Source organism: Schistocerca piceifrons, chromosome 4 (assembly GCF_021461385.2).
Source record: "Schistocerca piceifrons isolate TAMUIC-IGC-003096 chromosome 4, iqSchPice1.1, whole genome shotgun sequence".
In the NCBI taxonomy this organism is placed as follows: domain Eukaryota; kingdom Metazoa; phylum Arthropoda; class Insecta; order Orthoptera; family Acrididae; genus Schistocerca; species Schistocerca piceifrons.
This window is the reverse complement of record NC_060141.1, coordinates 433,558,230-433,577,715: the sequence shown is the minus strand read 5'-3', so window position 1 is coordinate 433,577,715 and position 19,486 is coordinate 433,558,230. Positions and strand designations below refer to the sequence as shown.

Here is a 19,486-nt window from a genome sequence, read left to right as displayed (position 1 = left end):
CTTTCAACATTTCATTTAATAATCCAGGCCGCTGTAAGTTTCTCTTAAAACTACTAGGGCTATTGTCACCCGACACCCCCTGCCTCAATGTCTGAACGGCTGTAAAATGGAAACCATAGTGAAAATCAAACTGTTTTATTTGCAGCATTTAGCTATACCTTCCAGTTACTGTAGTTCCAGTACATAGTCACCAATACGGCTTAAGACATTTGTCATAGCATGGTACCAAATTTTCAATACCCTCATCATAGATGGCAGCCGCTTGTGCTTTCAGCCATTTCTCTGTGCTGATCTGCAGCTTCTTATTTGTGCCAAAATGCTGTCTTTCTAGCCAGTGTTTCATGCGAGTAAAGAGATGAAAATCAGAGGGAGCCAAGCCTGGGCTGTAGGAGTGTCTTTGTTGCAGCTGCAGTGTACAGCTGAGCATTCTCATGAAGAAGACCAATGCCTGATAGCAACATTCTCTTTGATTGTTCTGAATTGCCTTTCCCAGATCTTCATGAGAGATGCTGTATGAGGCTGCAGTGATGGACATGCCATGTTCCGTGAATAACACCAACAAAACTCCTTTTTGGACTCAGACTTTCAGCTGGATCATTTTTGCTTGCACTTTTTTGGTTTACTGAGGAAATGAGAATGTATCCACCGTTTGGATTGCAGTTTTTTTTCTCCATTTTTGAAATACACCGGAGTTTCGTCCCCAGTAACAATTTCATTCAACAATCATCTCCTTCGTTGTGATAGCACTGGAGAAATGTTGATGTGGTGCCCATTCGCTGTGTTTTGTGATTGTTGGACAGCATCTTGGGAACCCTTCTCGTGCAGAGTTTCCAGTACTGAAGTCCCTCACTCAGCACAGAAATTGAGAACCACAATTTTCTTAAATTGTCTGATCCACGCGCTAAACCAGATCATCCATTGACACTTGCTTTCTTCCCTAATCACATGCATCGTGAATGTCTGTATGTCCTCCTTCAAAGTTTCTGCACCATTACCACACTTTGTTGTCTCTCATGGAAGTTTTGCCATACGTATTACTCATTTGTTGACGAATTTCGGCTGTGTTGTGCTCTTCAGCAAGAAGAAGTGACTGACAGCACACACTTCACAGGAGACAGTATTGTTCTAGGTATGTTAACGTGCTCACTACATGCTCAGTACTGCCAAGTGTGATGGGTGGATGAGACACACTGCAGGACGCATATACACGAGGCTTCTTTGGATTTTCACTGTGGCTTTAATTTCATTGCCCACCAGACCTTAAAAAAAAATCTCTCATATGCTCCAGGTATGTAGTCCCTTTCTGACCTATCACAATGGTTAAATATCATATAGTTTGAAATACCTGCAAAAGTAGCTTGGGTATTTTCTTTAAATATGACCATCTTATTTGTACCATTAAAATTATTTAAATTCATTGTAGTTGTACTCTGGGCCTCATTTTAGATTTATTCACTGTTTACAGTCACACCACGTGTTAGTGAATTTCAAAATTTAAAAATAAAATACTTTGTCTGTTATTTCAAAATCTTAAAATAAACTACTTTGTCTGTTTACAGGAAAGTTCCAGCAGAACGCAAGACTACCAGCAATCGTACCCGCAAAAGTCTTTCAGTCAGAGAGCGACCGAAGGTTAAAGGCCGCCCCACTTCTAAAGCCTCAGCAGTCACTTCACGTACCGGAACCACACGGGACAGCTCTAGTGATGAAGAACGGCGACCCGTGCAACCTAGTGAAAGAACACGTGCACGTCAGAGGCGGCACGAAACGGATACCCCAAAGTCAGCGACACCGTCGGCTTCTGGTTCGGGATCCGGAGGTTCAGCATCGGGCTCAGGCTCCGGTTCCAGATCACCGTCAGCAGGCTCAGGTTCGAGTAGTGACGAATTGCTTCCAGTGCCTGCCCACTCCCGTGCCCGTGCGCCGGATATCTACTCGGATACAGATTCGGATGGAGGTCGGCAACAGGCACACCCCTTGCGCACCAAGGCAGCTGTCAAAGAGTTCTCATCACATGCCAAAGCCAGCCGTCCAACACTTGAAAATGGCACAGAACGTTCAAAGACAGCTACTCCATCTGTGAACAAAAAAGGGAGCCGTGAGGTAGTTGGTGGATCTACTTCAGAAGGGACCATTTCCAAAGGCAAGGAACCTTCCAAATCTACTACACCAGTAAAGAAGGAATTTGATCCTACAGAACTAATAGTACCTCAAAGGCAAGCAGCCAAGAAAGCAACTGAAAGTATTCGTTGTTCGCAAGGGAGACCTAAAGAGCAGACTAGTACTGAACAGCAAGACCTTGTTAAGACATCTCCACCAGTAATTGAGGAACCCAAGAATAAACCTAAAACAAAACACAAAGGTAAAGAAATAAAGGAGTCAAAGTCTGGTAAAGAAGGGAAAACAGGAGATATCTATGATTTTGAGAAAGATGTAGGTGAGGCTCAAGAAATTTTGGCCTATGTTCCTCAAAGGCAGGCGGCTAAGAAAGCGGCAGCACACATTAAAAGTGGCATGACTAAACCAACCACTGAACCTGAAGCAGATGCTTCAAAGGTGAAGAAGGAGGTTTCAGATTCAACTAAAGTGAAGAAGGAACAGGAAGGTACAAAATTCAAGAAGGATGAAAATGACAAGCAGAAAATTGTAAAAAGTGTAGAAAACAAATTGGTGGAAAGCAAAACTGGGGAAGCAAAACACCTTGAGAGAAGTAAAAGTGTTTCGAAAAGTAGAGATGCTGTCTCCTCTTCCTCGTCTTCGTCTTCATCATCAGATTCATCGTGCAGCTCAGAAAGTGAAGAAGACACAGACACAAAACCTAAAGCTCCATCTAGAATTGTAAAGAGGGAAAGGAACACTAAATCTAATGACAAGAGGAGTTCTTTAGACAGTATCCCATCTGTGCAAAAGCAGGGTGAGAGTGGTGTTAAGAAATCTGCATCTGTTTCTGATAAAAAGAATGTAAGGGAATCTCTTGAGGACCGGCCCTTTCTCAACAAGGAAGACCAGTCCTCAGATTCTATATCTGGATCCGGTAGTGGCAGCAGTTCCTCCGGATCAGCTGACTCAGACAGTGAGGTTGAGACAGAAAAGGCGAAGGACGCAAAGTCTAATATCAAGGCCTCACTCAAAGGTGAACAGACTCAAGTCCATGGCAGTGGAAGAAATAATGCAGGCACTGAGCTCACAATCGGTAGCAGGAAATTCAAGAAGGCGCCTGACAAGAAGCTTAAAACTTCCGACGGGCGGCCTGAACTTGTATTTCAGCCGCCGAATACTGAGACAGAAAAATCAAGAGCAAAAGGGTCAGAGATCACAACAGGGACAACCACCACCACCACTACCACCACCATCACCACCACTACAAGCACCACTGCCACCACAAGCACCACTACCATCACAAGCACCACCACCACAACCACCTCCAACGCAGCCACCACAACCACCACCACCATTCCTACTACCACAAGCAGCAGCAGCAGCACCCAGAAATTTGAAAACAGTAATAGACTCAGAGATACTGATGTCAGGGCAGGAAATACGCCTGGGATCTCATCAGGGTTGGACCATCCCATCAAACCATCCGTTGAAACAATCTCATCAAGCGAAGGACCTTGCACCAAGGGTACTTCGCGAGCTTCCGAGTCCACGCCCATATCTGCGGCGGTACAGCAGCTCAGTCCTAAAAAGGAACAGTCTAACACGACAACAGAAGCAAGGAAGAGAAAACCAGGAGATGGGGCTGAAGATACAGAACTGTACAGTCAAGTTATCAATTTGTCCAGCAGCCTTGAAGCACGTTCAGATGATACGCTCCATCAAAAGACCTGCGACGCCTCCACCAAACCTCCGCTCAAGCAAGCTTCGAAAGCAGAAGAAAAACCATTAGATACTGAAGTATCTGAAGAGGGTAAGAAAAATACCAAAAAGATTTCCAGTAACGTAAAAAGTACAGATGACCAGCCAAGCAAGAAAATTGAACGGGAGTCATTGGCGAGCAAACTCGAAAGAGAAATTGCTCAGAGAAAGGCAGAGAGAGATCCAATTGGAAGGAAAACATCAAAAAGTTCTTTAGACAAACTCTTGGAAAAACGGGATAAAATTGAAAAACTCTTTGGTTCGAAGGTAGATGAAGAGTCTGAAAAAGATACAGATCATCCCATTAATAAAGAACTTCCGAAAGAACTGCCTGTGAAAAACAAATCCCCACCAAAAAGTCAAGAGAAGCATTTACCAATTAAGGAAGAGAAGTTGGAAACGAATGTTTCAAAGGAGAAAACTCCCGTCAGAGAATCTCTATCAGTGGTCAAAGAAAAGCTTTCTGTATCACGGGAGACTAAGAAACCGTCACCACGAGAGATGTCACCTAGAAATGTAAATAAAAGTAAGGAAATCAGTGATTCAGAGAGCGCAAAGAAAGTTTCAGTTCCTGATGTTATTGAAGGAAAAGAGATAATAAATAAAAGCTCTAAAGTGAATTCTGTCATTGCAGACAGTATTGATAAAAAGCAGAAGAATGGAGAAAATGATTCAGTCATTAAGAAAGCAGAGAAAGATCTTTTCACTAAGAATGGAGATAAGGAAATCTTTCCAAAGAATGATAACTGCAGTCTGTTAGAGACAGGAGTTACTGAAATAGGCATTCCAAGTGTTACAGAAACTGCTGATGAAGAAAAGGGGAAGAAAAAGTCAAAACAAATACCCAGATGTAGGAAGAAAGAAGTGAGTGTTTTGAGTGATCCTGATGGCAGTCTGGAAACTAAAATGAATGGTCCTAAAGTGGAGCCACTGGATGCAGCACCTTCGTGTGAAATAGTACCAGATGTTAATGTAACTGAAGTTCAGTGCCTGTCTGAAATAAAAGATATTAAGGGAACACCAGTCACTGTTGAATCTGTTTCTGATGTGATACATGACAAACCTAAAAATGAAAGTAATGTAATTCATAAAAAAGATGTGACGCCAAAAATTCAAAGTGAAAAGTTAGCAAAAGAAGAGGAATTGGATGAAAAACTTATTTGTAACAAGAATCAGAACAGTGATCATGTGATAAGAAATTCAAGTGGTTTTGACTCATTAGCAACTGTTCAAGCTCCACCTGAAAGGACCTGTAGTTCAGACACAGTTCAAGATGATCAAGAATCAACTGTTGCAAGTGTTCCACCTGTAGAGACACGCAGAATTTCCTCGAGAACACCATCTCTAAATTCTTCTCTTTCCCAGCACCCACAGAGATCCATATTTTCACCCCAACAGCCATCAAAGGACCCAGGGGTTGCTGAACTGTTTGATTTTGAGAATGACATTTTGGCAGTTGATGAAACAGCAGATGATGGTTTTGGAATTCCACGTGATCCAGATGAGATGATGCGGGCTCCATTATCTTTCTCTTTTAGTAATGAATTTTTGTTCAAGGAAGACTCTAAAGAGGATAGTGCTCGTGAAACTTTGAACCTTGTGGAAAAATTGCGTTTGGACTATGCCAAAAAATCAACTGCTGGTCAACCAGAAACAGGTTCTGTTGCTGAGTCAACACCTGCACACGTTTCTCGAGATACTGCGTCACCACGTCCATTAGCACCACCGCCGCCGCCACCCATGACACCAGTACCACCACCTCCAACATCTACTCCATCTCCACAGCCACAGCAACAGCAACAACCAGCAACATTACCACCACCTTCATCACAACCAGTACCGTCTCTACCACCACCTTCACAACCACCGCCATCAGCTGCACCAGTGCAGCAGCAACAACAACAACAACCGCCTCCACCACCAACACCAGCAGCACCGCCACTACCGCCGCCGCCGCCGCCATCACCTTTACCACAGCCTCCATCACTGCCACCACCGCCTCCACCTCCACCACTTACACCTACACCCCACTCAGATGACTCCTTGATCTCAGTTGAGAATACGCATGGAGTTAATGTTCAGGAAATTGAACCAATAAGTCAAACATTGCCTCAGCCACAACCTCTCCTTTCTTCACTCCCACCACCACAACCACTTCCTCCTCCACAAACACCGCAATCCACTTCTGAACTGCAGACAAATGATCTCCTCCTCCAGCCACCCACAGAAAACCCTGATCCTTCTAGAACACAACCACGACCAACTTATCCTGACAGCTATGGGTATGAGTGTCCAGAAGGAGAAACGTCGTTGCCTGGATGTGAAGGTGCTGGACATGGAGGACGCGGGGGACCAGGTCCTGGTCAGGCAGATGAGAGATGGGTTCCACCCAGTGGGGCTGGCTCCGTGTATGAGCCTGCACCATATGCTGAACTACGGGCACGCTCAAAGTGGTCAGATTCAGAGATGATACCAAACAGGAGATCATCAACATCATCGCTTACTTCATCAACGTGCTCATCACAACGTGAAGACCCGGCATCAGTCAGTTGTGACATCCCTGGTGGGGGTGCAGGACGACATGATGAACTATCTGCTCTGAACACTGATCCTACTGGCAGTGCTTATGGTCCATATCCACCTTGTGCATTGACGGATGTACCACCATTTCGCTACTCAGAAGCTGCACCATATGTGGGTCCAGCATCTGTTGCCCTGTATCCTACAGCTGCTACTGTACCATGTGCCTTTTCATCTCCAGGTCATGGCACTGGACCAGGACATGGAGCAGCTGTTTTCCCACCACCGCCACCTCACTCACATTATCCCCCAGCTGCTTATTCAACTCATCCTCTCCTTCAAACGGTGAGTTTTGATAGTTGTATTGACCAACTTTTAGTACAAAGTCTGCTAGTAATGTTTATTAGATAACATCTTGCCACTTCCTTATTTCTCGTCTTCCTTCCTCCTCCTCCTCCTCCTCCTCCTCCTCATCTTCTTCTTCTTCTTCTTCTTCTTCTTCTTTGTCCTTCCTCTTGTTTTATAGCTTGGTAAAAGGAAAGTTTCTAAATTGGATTTTTGTGGTTTTTTTCTTTTCCTTTTTTTTACCATTTTCATTATGAAACACAGTTGTTAAAATTTATTTGGTCATATGAATTCAGTATCGCAGTACCTACACATAACTAAGTTCATGAGTAAAAAGATATTAATTATGAGAGAACTGCCATTTTCTTATGCCTTTAAACTGTCACATTTGAAACATTAAATTCTTTATGTTTTTGAAAATATGTTCTGGTGTGGTTGGGGTCCTCTGCTCTTATACTGACTTCAGGTACTAACTTATCGTATGAACCAAATATTTATATTTAGTTTCATAGATTTTTGGTTCGAGTAATATGTAACTTTCACAGCAACTACAGAAGTTCATGTGACACTTCTGTGAAAACCCTTTGAGATACTCAGTGGCATATAAATACATAAAGGTACCTATGATTTCAACTTCTTTTGTTCTAACACGAGAACACTGTAACATTATTACATGAAAAAGCATAACCACAAGATGCAAATTACACACAACAGACAACACACAAGTGGCCAGTGGAGCCTTGTGCTCCGGCCCATATAATCATTAGTTCTAATGGGGAGTGCAGCCGATAGGCTGCGCACACAACTGTTTTCATACTAGTAGGCCCGGTGGCCTCTAGTGGCTGAATCAAGCACAGACTTCACACCCGAACTGTGAAGCAGGAAACACTCAAATTTGATAGTTACAGCACTCCTCTTCCTTCACAAAGAAGAGAGCCCTATGCTCACGTTCATTTCTTGTATCATCAAAGTTGGTCGTTGTTCGTGCAACATGCTGCTACCGGTACGTAGTGTAGGAAGTGGTGCGATTGCGGACAGGTGCGGTGCCCACATCCCTGTGAGAGACCATACGGTAGGACAGGCAACACTGGCACGGCTTCCATCTCCATGTCCAAGTCCAACCCTGATGAAGGAGGTTGCAATGAAGATGTGGTGCAGGCTGCGATGGATGCGGCAGCAGTGGAGGTGTTGACTGCAGAGCGTGGGAGGCGGGGTCCAGCCTCAGCCCTTCGACAAAAGAAGGGGCTCCCACAGTAGAGAAGGCAGTTGTAAAGGCACCGGCAGCAGTGACGGAGAATGTAAGGCCACTGGGCACAGTGTAGGAGACAGATAGGTAGGCAGAGAATGCTAGGGTGATGGAGGCACTCCCAGTGCACAGCTGCTCATGTGAGGTCATAGCTGGTTAAAGTGTCACGACAACCTACCCTCAGCAGTGCAGATGACGCAGAGTCATCGGGCATGGTGACTCTCGATGATACTGCACCGGCACCCATTTCAGTCAGTGGCCAAAACTGTGAGCCCAAACAACTGTTCAACACCAGGAGAATTGTGGAGCTGGTGTCAGCAGATGTCCTGGCATTGGCTAAAGCAGATGTAGCAGAGTCTAGCGCTGATAGCCATGCAACAAGTCTACTGGATCTTTATGTCCAACAGGGGTAAACCTATAAGAACTGAGAAACCAATCAAGAGCCATTTCCGGGACACATCCGAAACCTATTTCTTCATTTAAGTCTTAAATGTTCATACTAGTAGTTTTGCTTCCTAGTTTGAATGTGGATGGAAAAGAGGAGCCGTAACTTGATGAACATCACTTTTTTTTATAGAAATCTTCAAATTCCCGAGATACGACTGGGGGCCGTTGTCCATAACTAATATATACAGAAAACCTTACATTGTAAAAATTGTTTGCAGAGCTACAATTGTTGTCACTGCAGAAGTGGACACTGTACCACATCTGGAAACTTAGAATTTGCGTAAATCGCAAGAAGGTATTAGAAGTTAAAAAAAGGTCCCACAAAATGTACAGGAATTCATTCCCAAGGCTGTTATGAAGTTGGCCATGGCGACAAAGATGCACAGTGTTGCTGTCTGGTGGGTGGCACACTGTGGAGAGGCTGCAACAACTTATACTATTTCCCCATCAATCCCTGGCCAAAAGACATGTCTGCATACTACCACTTTTCTACATGACACATCCCTTGTAATGAACACATAACCTCACACTGATGGGCAGATGGGTCTACAATCTGGGAAGCAGTGTCCTCCCTAGATAACAGCAGAACTCTATCTCAAACAGAAAGATGGTTTTATAACACAAAATAATTTCTTATAGCGTCAGAAGAAGGGCCTGGAGGCTTATCCAGCCAACCATACTGCACAAAAGAAACAACTTTACACAAAACTGGATCAGTGGCCATTATGGCTGCAATTTTAGTGCTAGTAATAAGAAAACCATGAACAGCATTTTTAGTTTTTATGTCTAAATGAAAACAAAGCAGTTCCTCTTTATCAAATTCTGGATCTGGACAAATTGACAAACGCGATAAGGCGTCAGCCTTTGCATGTTGCATTGTGGGTCAAAAATGTATCTCATAATTGTATCATGACAGGAAAGGAGCCCACCACTGTGAGCGATGTGTGGTTTTGACTGGCTAGGACGCCAAAGGGTTAAAAAGAGACACCAGTGGTTTGTGGTCTGTGATCAGGTGAAACTTAGACCCGTTTAGGAAAACATTAATTTTTTTTAAGCAAACATAATCACTAAAACTTTTTTCTCTATCTGAGAATAAAACTGTTTCGCTGAATTTAAGGTTTTAGAGGCATATGCAGTCGGGCGTTCTGATCTGTCCATATACTTATGAGCAAGGATGACACCACAGCTGATCTGAGGTGTGCCCGTGGCTTACACATGGTGGTGACCTGGCTGAAAAATGACCTGCAGCTGAGATTTCAACAACTTGAATGCCCAGTCACAAGCCAGGGACCTTTAGAAAGGAACATCTTTATATAATAATGCATGGAGTGGTTGCGCCACAGTAGCAGCACCCGGCATGAATTTGTGGTAGTATGCAATTTTGCCTAAAAATGCTTGTAATTTCTTGACAGACATGGAGTGTGGCAACGTGACAGTAGCATCAATAATGCTAATGAGCTGCTGATTCTGCATGGTGTCTGTTCTTTCAGATATGTTCAAAAGAACAGACACCATGCATTCATATAATAATATACAGGGTGATTCAAAAAGAATACCACAACTTTAAAAATGTGTATTTAATGAAAGAAACATAATATAACCTTCTGTTATACATCATTACAAAGAGTATTTAAAAAGGTTTTTTTTCACTCAAAAACAAGTTCAGATATGTTCAATGTGGCCCCCTCCAGACACTCAAGCAATATCAACCCGATACTCCAACTCGTTCCACACTCTCTGTAGCATATCAGGCGTAACAGTTTGGATAGCTGCTGTTATTTCTTGTTTCAAATCATCAATGGTGGCTGGGAGAGGTGGCCGAAACACCATATCCTTAACATACCCCCATAAGAAAAAATCGCGGGGGGTAAGATCAGGGCTTCTTGGAGGCCAGTGATGAAGTGCTCTGTCACAGGCTGCCTGGCGGCCGATCCATCGCCTCGGGTAGTTGACGTTCAGGTAGTTACGGACAGATAAGCGCCAATGTGGTGGCGCTCCATCCTGCTGAAATATGAATTGTTGTGCTTCTTGTTCGAGCTGAGGGAACAGCCAATTCTCTAACATCTCCAGATACTGTAGTCCAGTTACAGTAGCACCTTCGAAGAAAAAGGGACCAAAAACTTTATTGGCTGAAATGGCACAGAAAACGTTCACCTTAGGCGAGTCACGTTCATACTGAGTTGTTTCCCGCGGATTCTCAGTGCCCCATATACAGACATTGTGACGGTTGACTTTCCCGTTAGTGTGGAAAGTTGCTTCATCACTAAACACAATCTTTGAAACGAAAGATTCATCTGTTTCCATTTGAGCAAGGATAAAATCACAGAAATCGATTCTTTTAATCTTATCAGCTGCAGACAGTGCTTGAACCAATTTCAGACGATAAGGTTTCATAACTAACCTTTTTCGTAGGACTCTCCATACAGTTGATTGTGGAATTTGCAGCTCTCTGCTAGCTCTGCGAGTCGATTTTCCTGGGCTGCGAACAAATGCTTGCTGGATGCGTGCTACATTTTCATCACTCGTTCTCGGCCGTCCAGAACTTTTCCCTTTGCACAAACACCCATCCTCTGTAAACTGTTTATACCAACGTTTAATACACCACCTATCAGGAGGTTTAACACCATACTTCGTTCGAAATGCACGCTGAACAACTGTCGTCGATTCACTTCTGCCGTACTCAATAACACAAAAAGCATTCTGTTGAGCGGTCGCCATCTTAGCATCAACTGACACTGACGCCTAGTCAACAGCGCCTCAAGCGAACAAATGTACAACTAAATGAAACTTTATAGCTCCCTTAATTCGCCGACAGATAGTGCTTAGCTCTGCCTTTTGTCGTTTCAGAGTTTTAAATTCCTAAAGTTGTGGTATTCTTTTTGAATCACCCTGTATAATAAATAATTAATAGAGGGTTGAAAAAATTGTGTCTTGTCCAAATTGTACTTTAAACCTGCAGCCTCTAAAACAAAAATAGAGCACACAGGTTTTGCAAATGTCCCTCTGTGGAGGGGCCAGACACTAGTGTGTCATCTAAATAGTTGATGTAGCCTGGAACTTTTGCAATGAGTCGCTCTAAAAATAGACGAAAAATAGCTGGTGCACGTGTCACACTGAAAGGTAAAAACTGGTATTGATAAAGCCCAAATGGTGTATTGATAAATAGAAAGTGTTTAGATTCCTAGTATAGCAGCAGTTGTAAATATGCATCTGCTAAGAAGTCTTTGAAAAATAGTGGCCTCCCAATAATTTTGCTAGCAGCTCATCAGGACATGGTAAAGGATACGTATCATTGGTTGACTGGCCATTAATTGATTTTGTTAAACCATTGCAAAGGTGTAATTTACCTGTAGAAATACCATCACCAGTGGTGCTGACTATTCACTGAAAGAAATAGGTTGAATAACATAAAGGGATTGAAGATGGTCTAATTCTGCTTTCAGTTTAACTTGTTAGTTACCAGCACTGGGTGGGCCTGGAAAAAACAGATGCAGGCAGACTACTTCATCATAATGTGAGCCTAAAATTCGGTTGCATTACCCATTCCTGGAGAAAATAAACAGGAAAACTTGACACAGAGAGCATCTAACTGTTGATATGGAACTTTATCAGAAACCAAATGCGCTTCGTCATCGATGGAGAATCCAAATAGTTTAAAAGAGTCCAAACCAAACAGATTTACAGTGTAAGCATTTCACATAACTAGGAATGATAAAGAACAACGACAGCCTTGTAAGTCATAGCTGCAGAAAACTGTTCAGTGTATAACTTACTTGGAAGCACCATGACTGCTGACACACTGTTCACATCCATGTTCCTTTCATCCTCGGTTAGGTTCTGAAGGGAGCTACACACAGAAGCAGTGCGTCCCTTTTTTATGGGCCATTTTATATGTTGCTGAGCACTCAGTGCACATGGTCCATTCGTTTTGAATGAAACAGTATGTGCATGAATGCAGCAGAGCATGAGGCTGTTGCTGTTGTGACATGAACTGTTGTTGTCACAAATGACGATTACCTCTACGACATTGAAATGTCTGTTGGACTGCTGCAGTAGCTTCTCCATTCCCTTGTGAACTGACTGAAGGCTGGGAGGGGTGGGAGGAACTGATTTCAAATAAATTTACAGGCTTTTATCTGACTACCTGCAGCCCATGAAACTTCAAATGACGGAGCTATGTTTAATATTTCCGTAAGCATGGGATTTACACACTTTGGAACCCACTATCGAACTTCCCTTGTAGGAGCAAGACGTACAATTGCATCTTGAACCATTTGATCCACATGGCTACCTTATAACATTTGTCACAAAATTATGATGATGACTGTCCATGTAGTTCTGTGCGCACGCTCTGTATAACTGTTGTGGCAAGGGTAAAACTCCATATAAGCAGCAATAATGTGAGTATATTGACAGTAATGGGTAGAAAGAATCTTGATAGGTAGAAAGAAACTCATACATCTGATCATAGAAAGACTTGAAGGTTCTTGTAAGGGCCAAGCTGACACAACAGCTGATACACACGAGGTGAGATAAAAAAAAAGTGCCTTCCACAAGTTTATGCCTCTTACCCCAGTTGCACGGAAATGTTGTCGCAGGCATTTTCCATAAGTGTCCCAGTCTCCTGCCATGCCGGGAACAGCAGCGAATATGTTGTTGGTGGGGCTGCATGTTGTGCTGATGTAGTCGTAGTAACTGTCAGCACGTGCTGTTGCATGAGAGGAAAATTAATAACTGCCTCCACGGAAATTAAACTCAAAGGACCAATGACTAAAGTAGAAAATGTGGAGTCGAATCCCATTCTCATCGCCAAAGTGATCTGACCCAAGAACACTGGAACTTTAGCACATGAGAAAGCTTAAACACACAAGAGACAAGCACATACAACAGACAACACAGAAGTGGCTGGAAGAGGCTTGTGCTGTAGCCTATAAAGGCTGAAGCAGCTAAGTCATAGCACCCCTTGGTATCTCCCCAACCGTAATAGATACAACGATGCTGTTTGGACAGTGAATTTCAGGGACACGAGCTACTTGAATACATCACATTTTATGTTTGTGCAATTTTTATTACAGAGATAAGAGGCCATCTTTGGTTTTTTTAAATGGAACCCTATGTTAAATTTTATCATAACATGATCAGCTTAAAAAGACGGTTTCAAATATGTGTATGTCGTAATATTTAGGCAAATAGTTTTTGAGTCACAGATGTGTTCTCATAGCACGTTCATCCTTCGAAGCGGTGTTGTCCAGTGCGACCTTTCCTGTTGTGTAGAGTACATGAAATGTTGTTCGTCCTTCGAAGCAGTGTTGTCCAATGTGACCTTTCCTGTTCTGTAGAGTACATGAAATGTCACGAGTCCGTCCTTACACAGATACGTCCATTTACCCGACAATAGTAAGACATACTGCGATATTTTGTGCAAAAATTAACTAATGATGTCATGCAAATGTTATTCAGTTATTTGACAACTGTGATACCAAAATAGTAGACAACATATAGTATTAAAATACTACAAGATGTTAATACATTTAAGTAACAGAAATACAAATGTAAATGAGGAGGCCCTTATTGGATACAATTATTTCGTACATATTTGTTTTTTATTTGAAAATATTTACTATTGATCACAATACAAAGCAAATACACACAAAGACACAAAATACATACTGTACTTGATACAAAACTTTACTGAAGCAATTGCTCAAAATGCTTCCCCTCTGCTGCAATGCACATTTGTAGTCGCCGTTCAAATGATATGTAAATGGCTGTGAGTGTGTCACATGAGATGTCAGTGCACGCTTCGATAATATGTTGCTTCATATCATCTGGCGTAGTTGGTATTTGAGCATACACTTTATGTTTGATTGCCCCCCACATAAAAAAATCAAGAGGGGTCAGATCAGAAGAGCGGGCTGGCCACTTCACTTCAGCAAGTTGTCCTATCCAACAATCCGGGAACTTTTCATTTAACAGCTCTGTAGCCACATGGGAAGAGTGAGCAGGACAGCCGTCATGTTGGAACCACATGCACCGACGCATAGTTAGTGGTACCTCTTCCAGCAAAATGGGCAGAACGTTGGGCACGAACTGTGCATAGTTATTTGCCATTTAGTATACCCAGAGTGACGTACGGCTCCACAATGACTTTTGCGATGATGCCACACCACACATTAACACTTCACGGTTGCTGATGCTGTACCTGTCGTAGCCAATGAGGTTTCTCTATTGACCAGTAATGCATATTTTGCAAATTCACATTACCTGTTGAAAAAACGTTGGATCGTCTTGTAGGCTCTGCAGAGCAAGCCGGCAAAATTCCTGGCGCCATTCGAAATCCACACTGGAGAGTATTTGATGTAATGAGAGGTGAAAAGGGTGAAATCTATGTCGGTGCAATATGCGTGGGACACCTCTCTGACTTACACCACATTCCGAGATGATACGTTGTGACAAAACAGTAGGTCGTTACGCGCCAATGCTAGAACGTCCTCTTCATGTACCTCGCCAGTTGCAGCTTTCTGCCTTGTCCTCTGTATGGCATTCCATGATCCCGATTCAAGTAGTTTCTTGCAAATGTGTGCAAGAAGCTGGCAAGTAGGACGCTCACGATCAGGATACAGCTCTCCATATTGCTTTATTGCTCTAACAGCATTTCTTCTGCTTTCACCATACACTAGAAGCATATCTAACTTTTCTTCGTTGGTGTACATGTCTGCTCCAAGAAACTGTGATGGAAATGCGATGTCTCATTACCCCAGCAGCACATTTATACCCTTCTCTCCAGCTACCTCGTGCGTCACCTTGCGGCATTATCAAGAAGCAGGAAAACAATGCCTTCCCTGTTAAGTTCCTCAGTGGTCAACAGGAAAGGGTGCATTGGACAACGCTGCTTCGAAGGACAAACACAATACGAGAACATATCTGTGTCTCAAAAACTATTCACCTAAATATTATGATATACACATATTTGAAACCATCTTTGTAAGCCCATCACATTACGCTAAAATTTAACATAGGGTTCCATTTAAAAAATTCACAGATGGTGACATATCTCTGTAATGAAAACTAGCACAAACATGAAATGTGATGTATTTAAGTAGCCCCTGTCCCAGCAGTTCACTGTCCAAATGGCATCTTTGTATCTATTACGGTTGGGGAGATTCAAGGGGTGTTATGACTTAGCTGCCTCATCCTGTCTAGTCATCAGTTCTAACATGGGGTGCAGCCAGTAGACTGTGCACGCAACTGCTGTAGTACTAGCAGGTCAAGTGGCCTCTAGTGGCTGAATCAAGCACAATCTTCCACATAAACTATGATACTGCGCACACACAAATTTGGTAGTTATAGCAGTTTTTATTCTGCAAGGGAAACTCCCCATCACACACCCCTCAGATTCAATTTTAAGATCACCCAGTGGATAGTCCGTCAAAAAATGAACACAGATCAAGTGTGAAACTGGGCAGAAGTCACACTGAACTGTGAAAAAAGAAGCAAAATAGAAACATTGAATGGTCCAAGCGTGAGGTGTGCAGCATCAAGCGAATTTGAGTAGTCGCATTGTTGTGGTTATGTGGTCACTGAGTTGGAGTGAGTTGGGGGAGGTCCATGTTCAGATCTCCCTTGTGCCTTCTTCTGTCCGCCTCACTAACCCCCACTATATTCAAATTTGTGTCTGTGTCATAGGTAATGTCTGTTTGCAACAGCAAGGTGTAAGGAGGGGATGTCCAGACATACGTACATCCTATTTTTTCTATACAGTACCTCATGTTATGAGTCTTGCTTTCCATTTTGGTAGTTTTGACTCTTGAATTCCTTTGTTGTAACATGGTTCACACACGTTTAATTGTTGTTTTCATTTCTGTCAGAGGTATATGCAGCATCTCGCCTGCTCTAACAATTTGTCATTTTTTCTTCCAATGGTAATGTGTTCCAATGTATAATACGATAGTTATCAAGACCACAGAAGAACAGACATGTCAGTGGCCTGTCGGGAAGTTCATAATTTTTTGAGGAAAAAAAAGGGGAGGGGAGGCAGGTGGCAGGTAGGGTTGAACACAGATCTCCCGCTTTGAGTCCAACACTGTGATCACACAGACATGATGCTATAGTTCTTGCGATTCACTGATGTTGCTTGGATCGTTCACTGTTTCTATTTTGCTTCTTTTTTCACAATTCAGTACACCTTCTGCCTGTTTTCATGCTTCATCTGTATTCAGTTTGTGATGGACAATATACTGGTCCATTTTACCAGTAAGTCTGAGTGGGGTGCAATGGGGAGTTTCCCTATAATTTCAAAATGTTGGTGAAATTGGAAATTACACCTATCTTTATTGCTGCAGTATATTTCTGTGAGCATAAGTTTTCAAGTGTTGCAACACGTTTAACAGGTTCACAAAGTAACTAAAAAACATTTAAGAAACATGATACAGAATTGAGCCCTATCATACTGTCTTAGACTACAATCTTTTTCAAAAGGCGCAGATTCTAAAGATGCATAAATGACATTTGAACAGTTAGAAATCTCTCTGATTGCTGTTATTAGTGTTACTATGTTTTGCGTCTAAGTCATTTTGTAGTGCTATAATTTATTTCATGAACTAGGAAATTTATAGCAGTGATCGAAATAGGGTTAAACATTTATTGCCCCATGAAGTGGGGATTGCAATGAACTTTTATCTCAGACTTATGCAAAGCAGGGAAAAAATCTAATTTTGAGCTTGCCACACATTTAACTTTTTTTATAATTTTTTATTCCAATATGTGTAGTATTTCTACAGAGTTTCCTTGCAAATTTCTGAGTTTTTGGACTAAAATAAATGCTGTTGCATTGGCAGACTTGCTTTTTAAGGGATGGCTAGCCAAAATTTATTTTAAAAATCTGTTAGTGTATATCCACTGTTGTGTTAGGTATACCTTTCTGTTCTTGATAATTTTCAGTATAAAAGATGATAACAGAATTTCATTTTGCACATCAGGTTGCAGGTCCAAAACCACCAGATGATGTCCCTCCCATGGCTCCATGTGGGGCTGCTTTCACATCCTCTTCACACAACATGGCTCTTACTGCAGCCATGGTTTCACCACCACCACATACAAGCAGTTACAACGGTACATACTCTGGTTTGTCAATCAGTTTTTTACTTATCTTTTTTTATCATATATTACTGCCATGAAGTACAATATTTTAAGTTTTGATCACAAAATTTGTTTATTTCTTTTCAATAAGTGTTGATGATATAGAGACATTTATGTGCATCATTCTGAAAAAGAAACTTGAATTTTTAGTATCTGTTTTTATTTGTACTCATAGTGCACAAAGATTAATCCTTTCACTGCTACAGATGAGCTCTTTGCATTCCATGCTGAGATGCTTTTGTTATAACTATACTGTTTGCCAAATGCCTGTGCTGAAAGACACCATTCTGGCCTAAGTGAAGTACTTATCAATTAATTTTTCAAAAACTGTTAAGTGAAACAGTTTGATTTTAGCACATTGTACAGTCTGATACCTTTACTCAATAAAGAACTGAATTTCTTTTCATTATCCATCATTCTTACTGCGCTGCATCAAAATTAAGTGAAACATTGTCTGTTCTAGAGACCACATTCCGGCCGGTATGAAATACTTATCTTTAATTTTTCGAATAATTTTTGGTAAAAAAGTTTTGATATCTGTACATCTTACAGCCTGATATCTTTCCTCACTAAAGAACTGAATTTCTTTTCATTATGTCATACTTACTGCGCTGCATCAAATTGGGTAAATTTTTGCATGAAAATTCAAAGAGTTTGCAGATGTAAAAAAGCTTTGCACACAGTTAGATTTTAGCTCATAAATTGCAATAAATGAAACATACATAAGATCGAAATTTTATTTAAATTGAGAGCAGAATAATGTCTCATTTTGTTCCTGAGTTATTGGGTTTCATATCTGAAAGACAGTCGTGCACATTGCAAATCTTGTGGATCATAACAATTGTCCTACCCAAGATATCAAAACGAGGTTTTCTGCAAATGATAGCACACAGTGAGGCAAATATGTTGTATATGATAAATACTCGAAACTGTTTTATTCACTGAGATTTGGGAGTAACTCATCCACAGCAGTGAGAGACCAGCAGCTCAGGGTGCACTCAGACTTCTGTAGCACTGTAGAAAAGTACAACTGGTACCCATGTAAATACCCACAGCACTTGGGGAATGCTGTAGCATGACATGTATTCACGACCACAGTGGAAAAGATTTAAGTAGTCAATATTTCTTAACTTCGGTAGTAATTGCTGCTTCTGATTTCAGTATAGTTGTTCTTTATTCATGTATGTTATTTCTTATGATGAAGTAAAGAGCAAGGACCATCAAAATTATGCTAGGTAGATGTTTTTTAGTTACAACTTTGCCGGATTTACGTATTCCATAGCTTTCTGGCCTTGTAACATTGGCCAATGTGGTTACTTTGAATGGCTGAAAGCCATGGGAAACTATAATCATATTATTTTCCTAGGATGTGCAGTTCTACATGTTTTAATAACAATGATATCTTCCTCAGCCAAATATTCTAGTCACAAAATAGTTTCTCGTTTGGATCACTGGGCGAGAACAATTCTGGAGGATGTTGTCATGAGAAAAAAACAGATCTGGTGTTTGGCAAATTGGAATATGAAACATTGATCCTTATAATCCGGTAGGTAGGTTAGAGAATTTGAAAAAGGAAATATGCAGTGACAGGAAGAATAGAATTTCTTATTAGTTGTGCACAGGTTAACAACACCAAATCAAATAGGAATAATTTAGGAATGGTTGTGGAATAAAATGTTGTTGCTAATGTTGTCATGGAATGCAATCGTACATTCCAAAGTTATCTGTATTGAAAGATTATCTACGACTTATACAGAAGCTGTATTGCAGTTAAAAGAGTTGAACATTAAAGGGGGGCAGTAATTGAGAAGGACACGAGACAGCTTTGTAGCCTTGCAAAGAAAAACTCTGAAAAGGAATAAAATGTTCATGGAGAAAAAATAATAACTTTGATGATGATTTTGTAATTCTATCAGAGACAGCAAAGGACCT

General features: G+C 41.6%; 1 protein-coding gene across 1 annotated transcript in view; it reads left to right on the top strand.

The window, feature by feature from the left end:
* Nucleotides 1-19,486, top strand: part of LOC124796459 (PHD finger protein rhinoceros) — a 242,748-nt gene that overhangs the window by 165,619 nt on the left and 57,643 nt on the right. Inside the window, exons 15-16 of the mRNA XM_047260682.1 lie at nucleotides 1,560-6,723; nucleotides 17,395-17,539. Of these exons, the coding sequence (XP_047116638.1) occupies nucleotides 1,560-6,723; nucleotides 17,395-17,539 (5,309 nt within the window). The remainder of the gene's footprint in view (nucleotides 1-1,559; nucleotides 6,724-17,394; nucleotides 17,540-19,486) is intronic.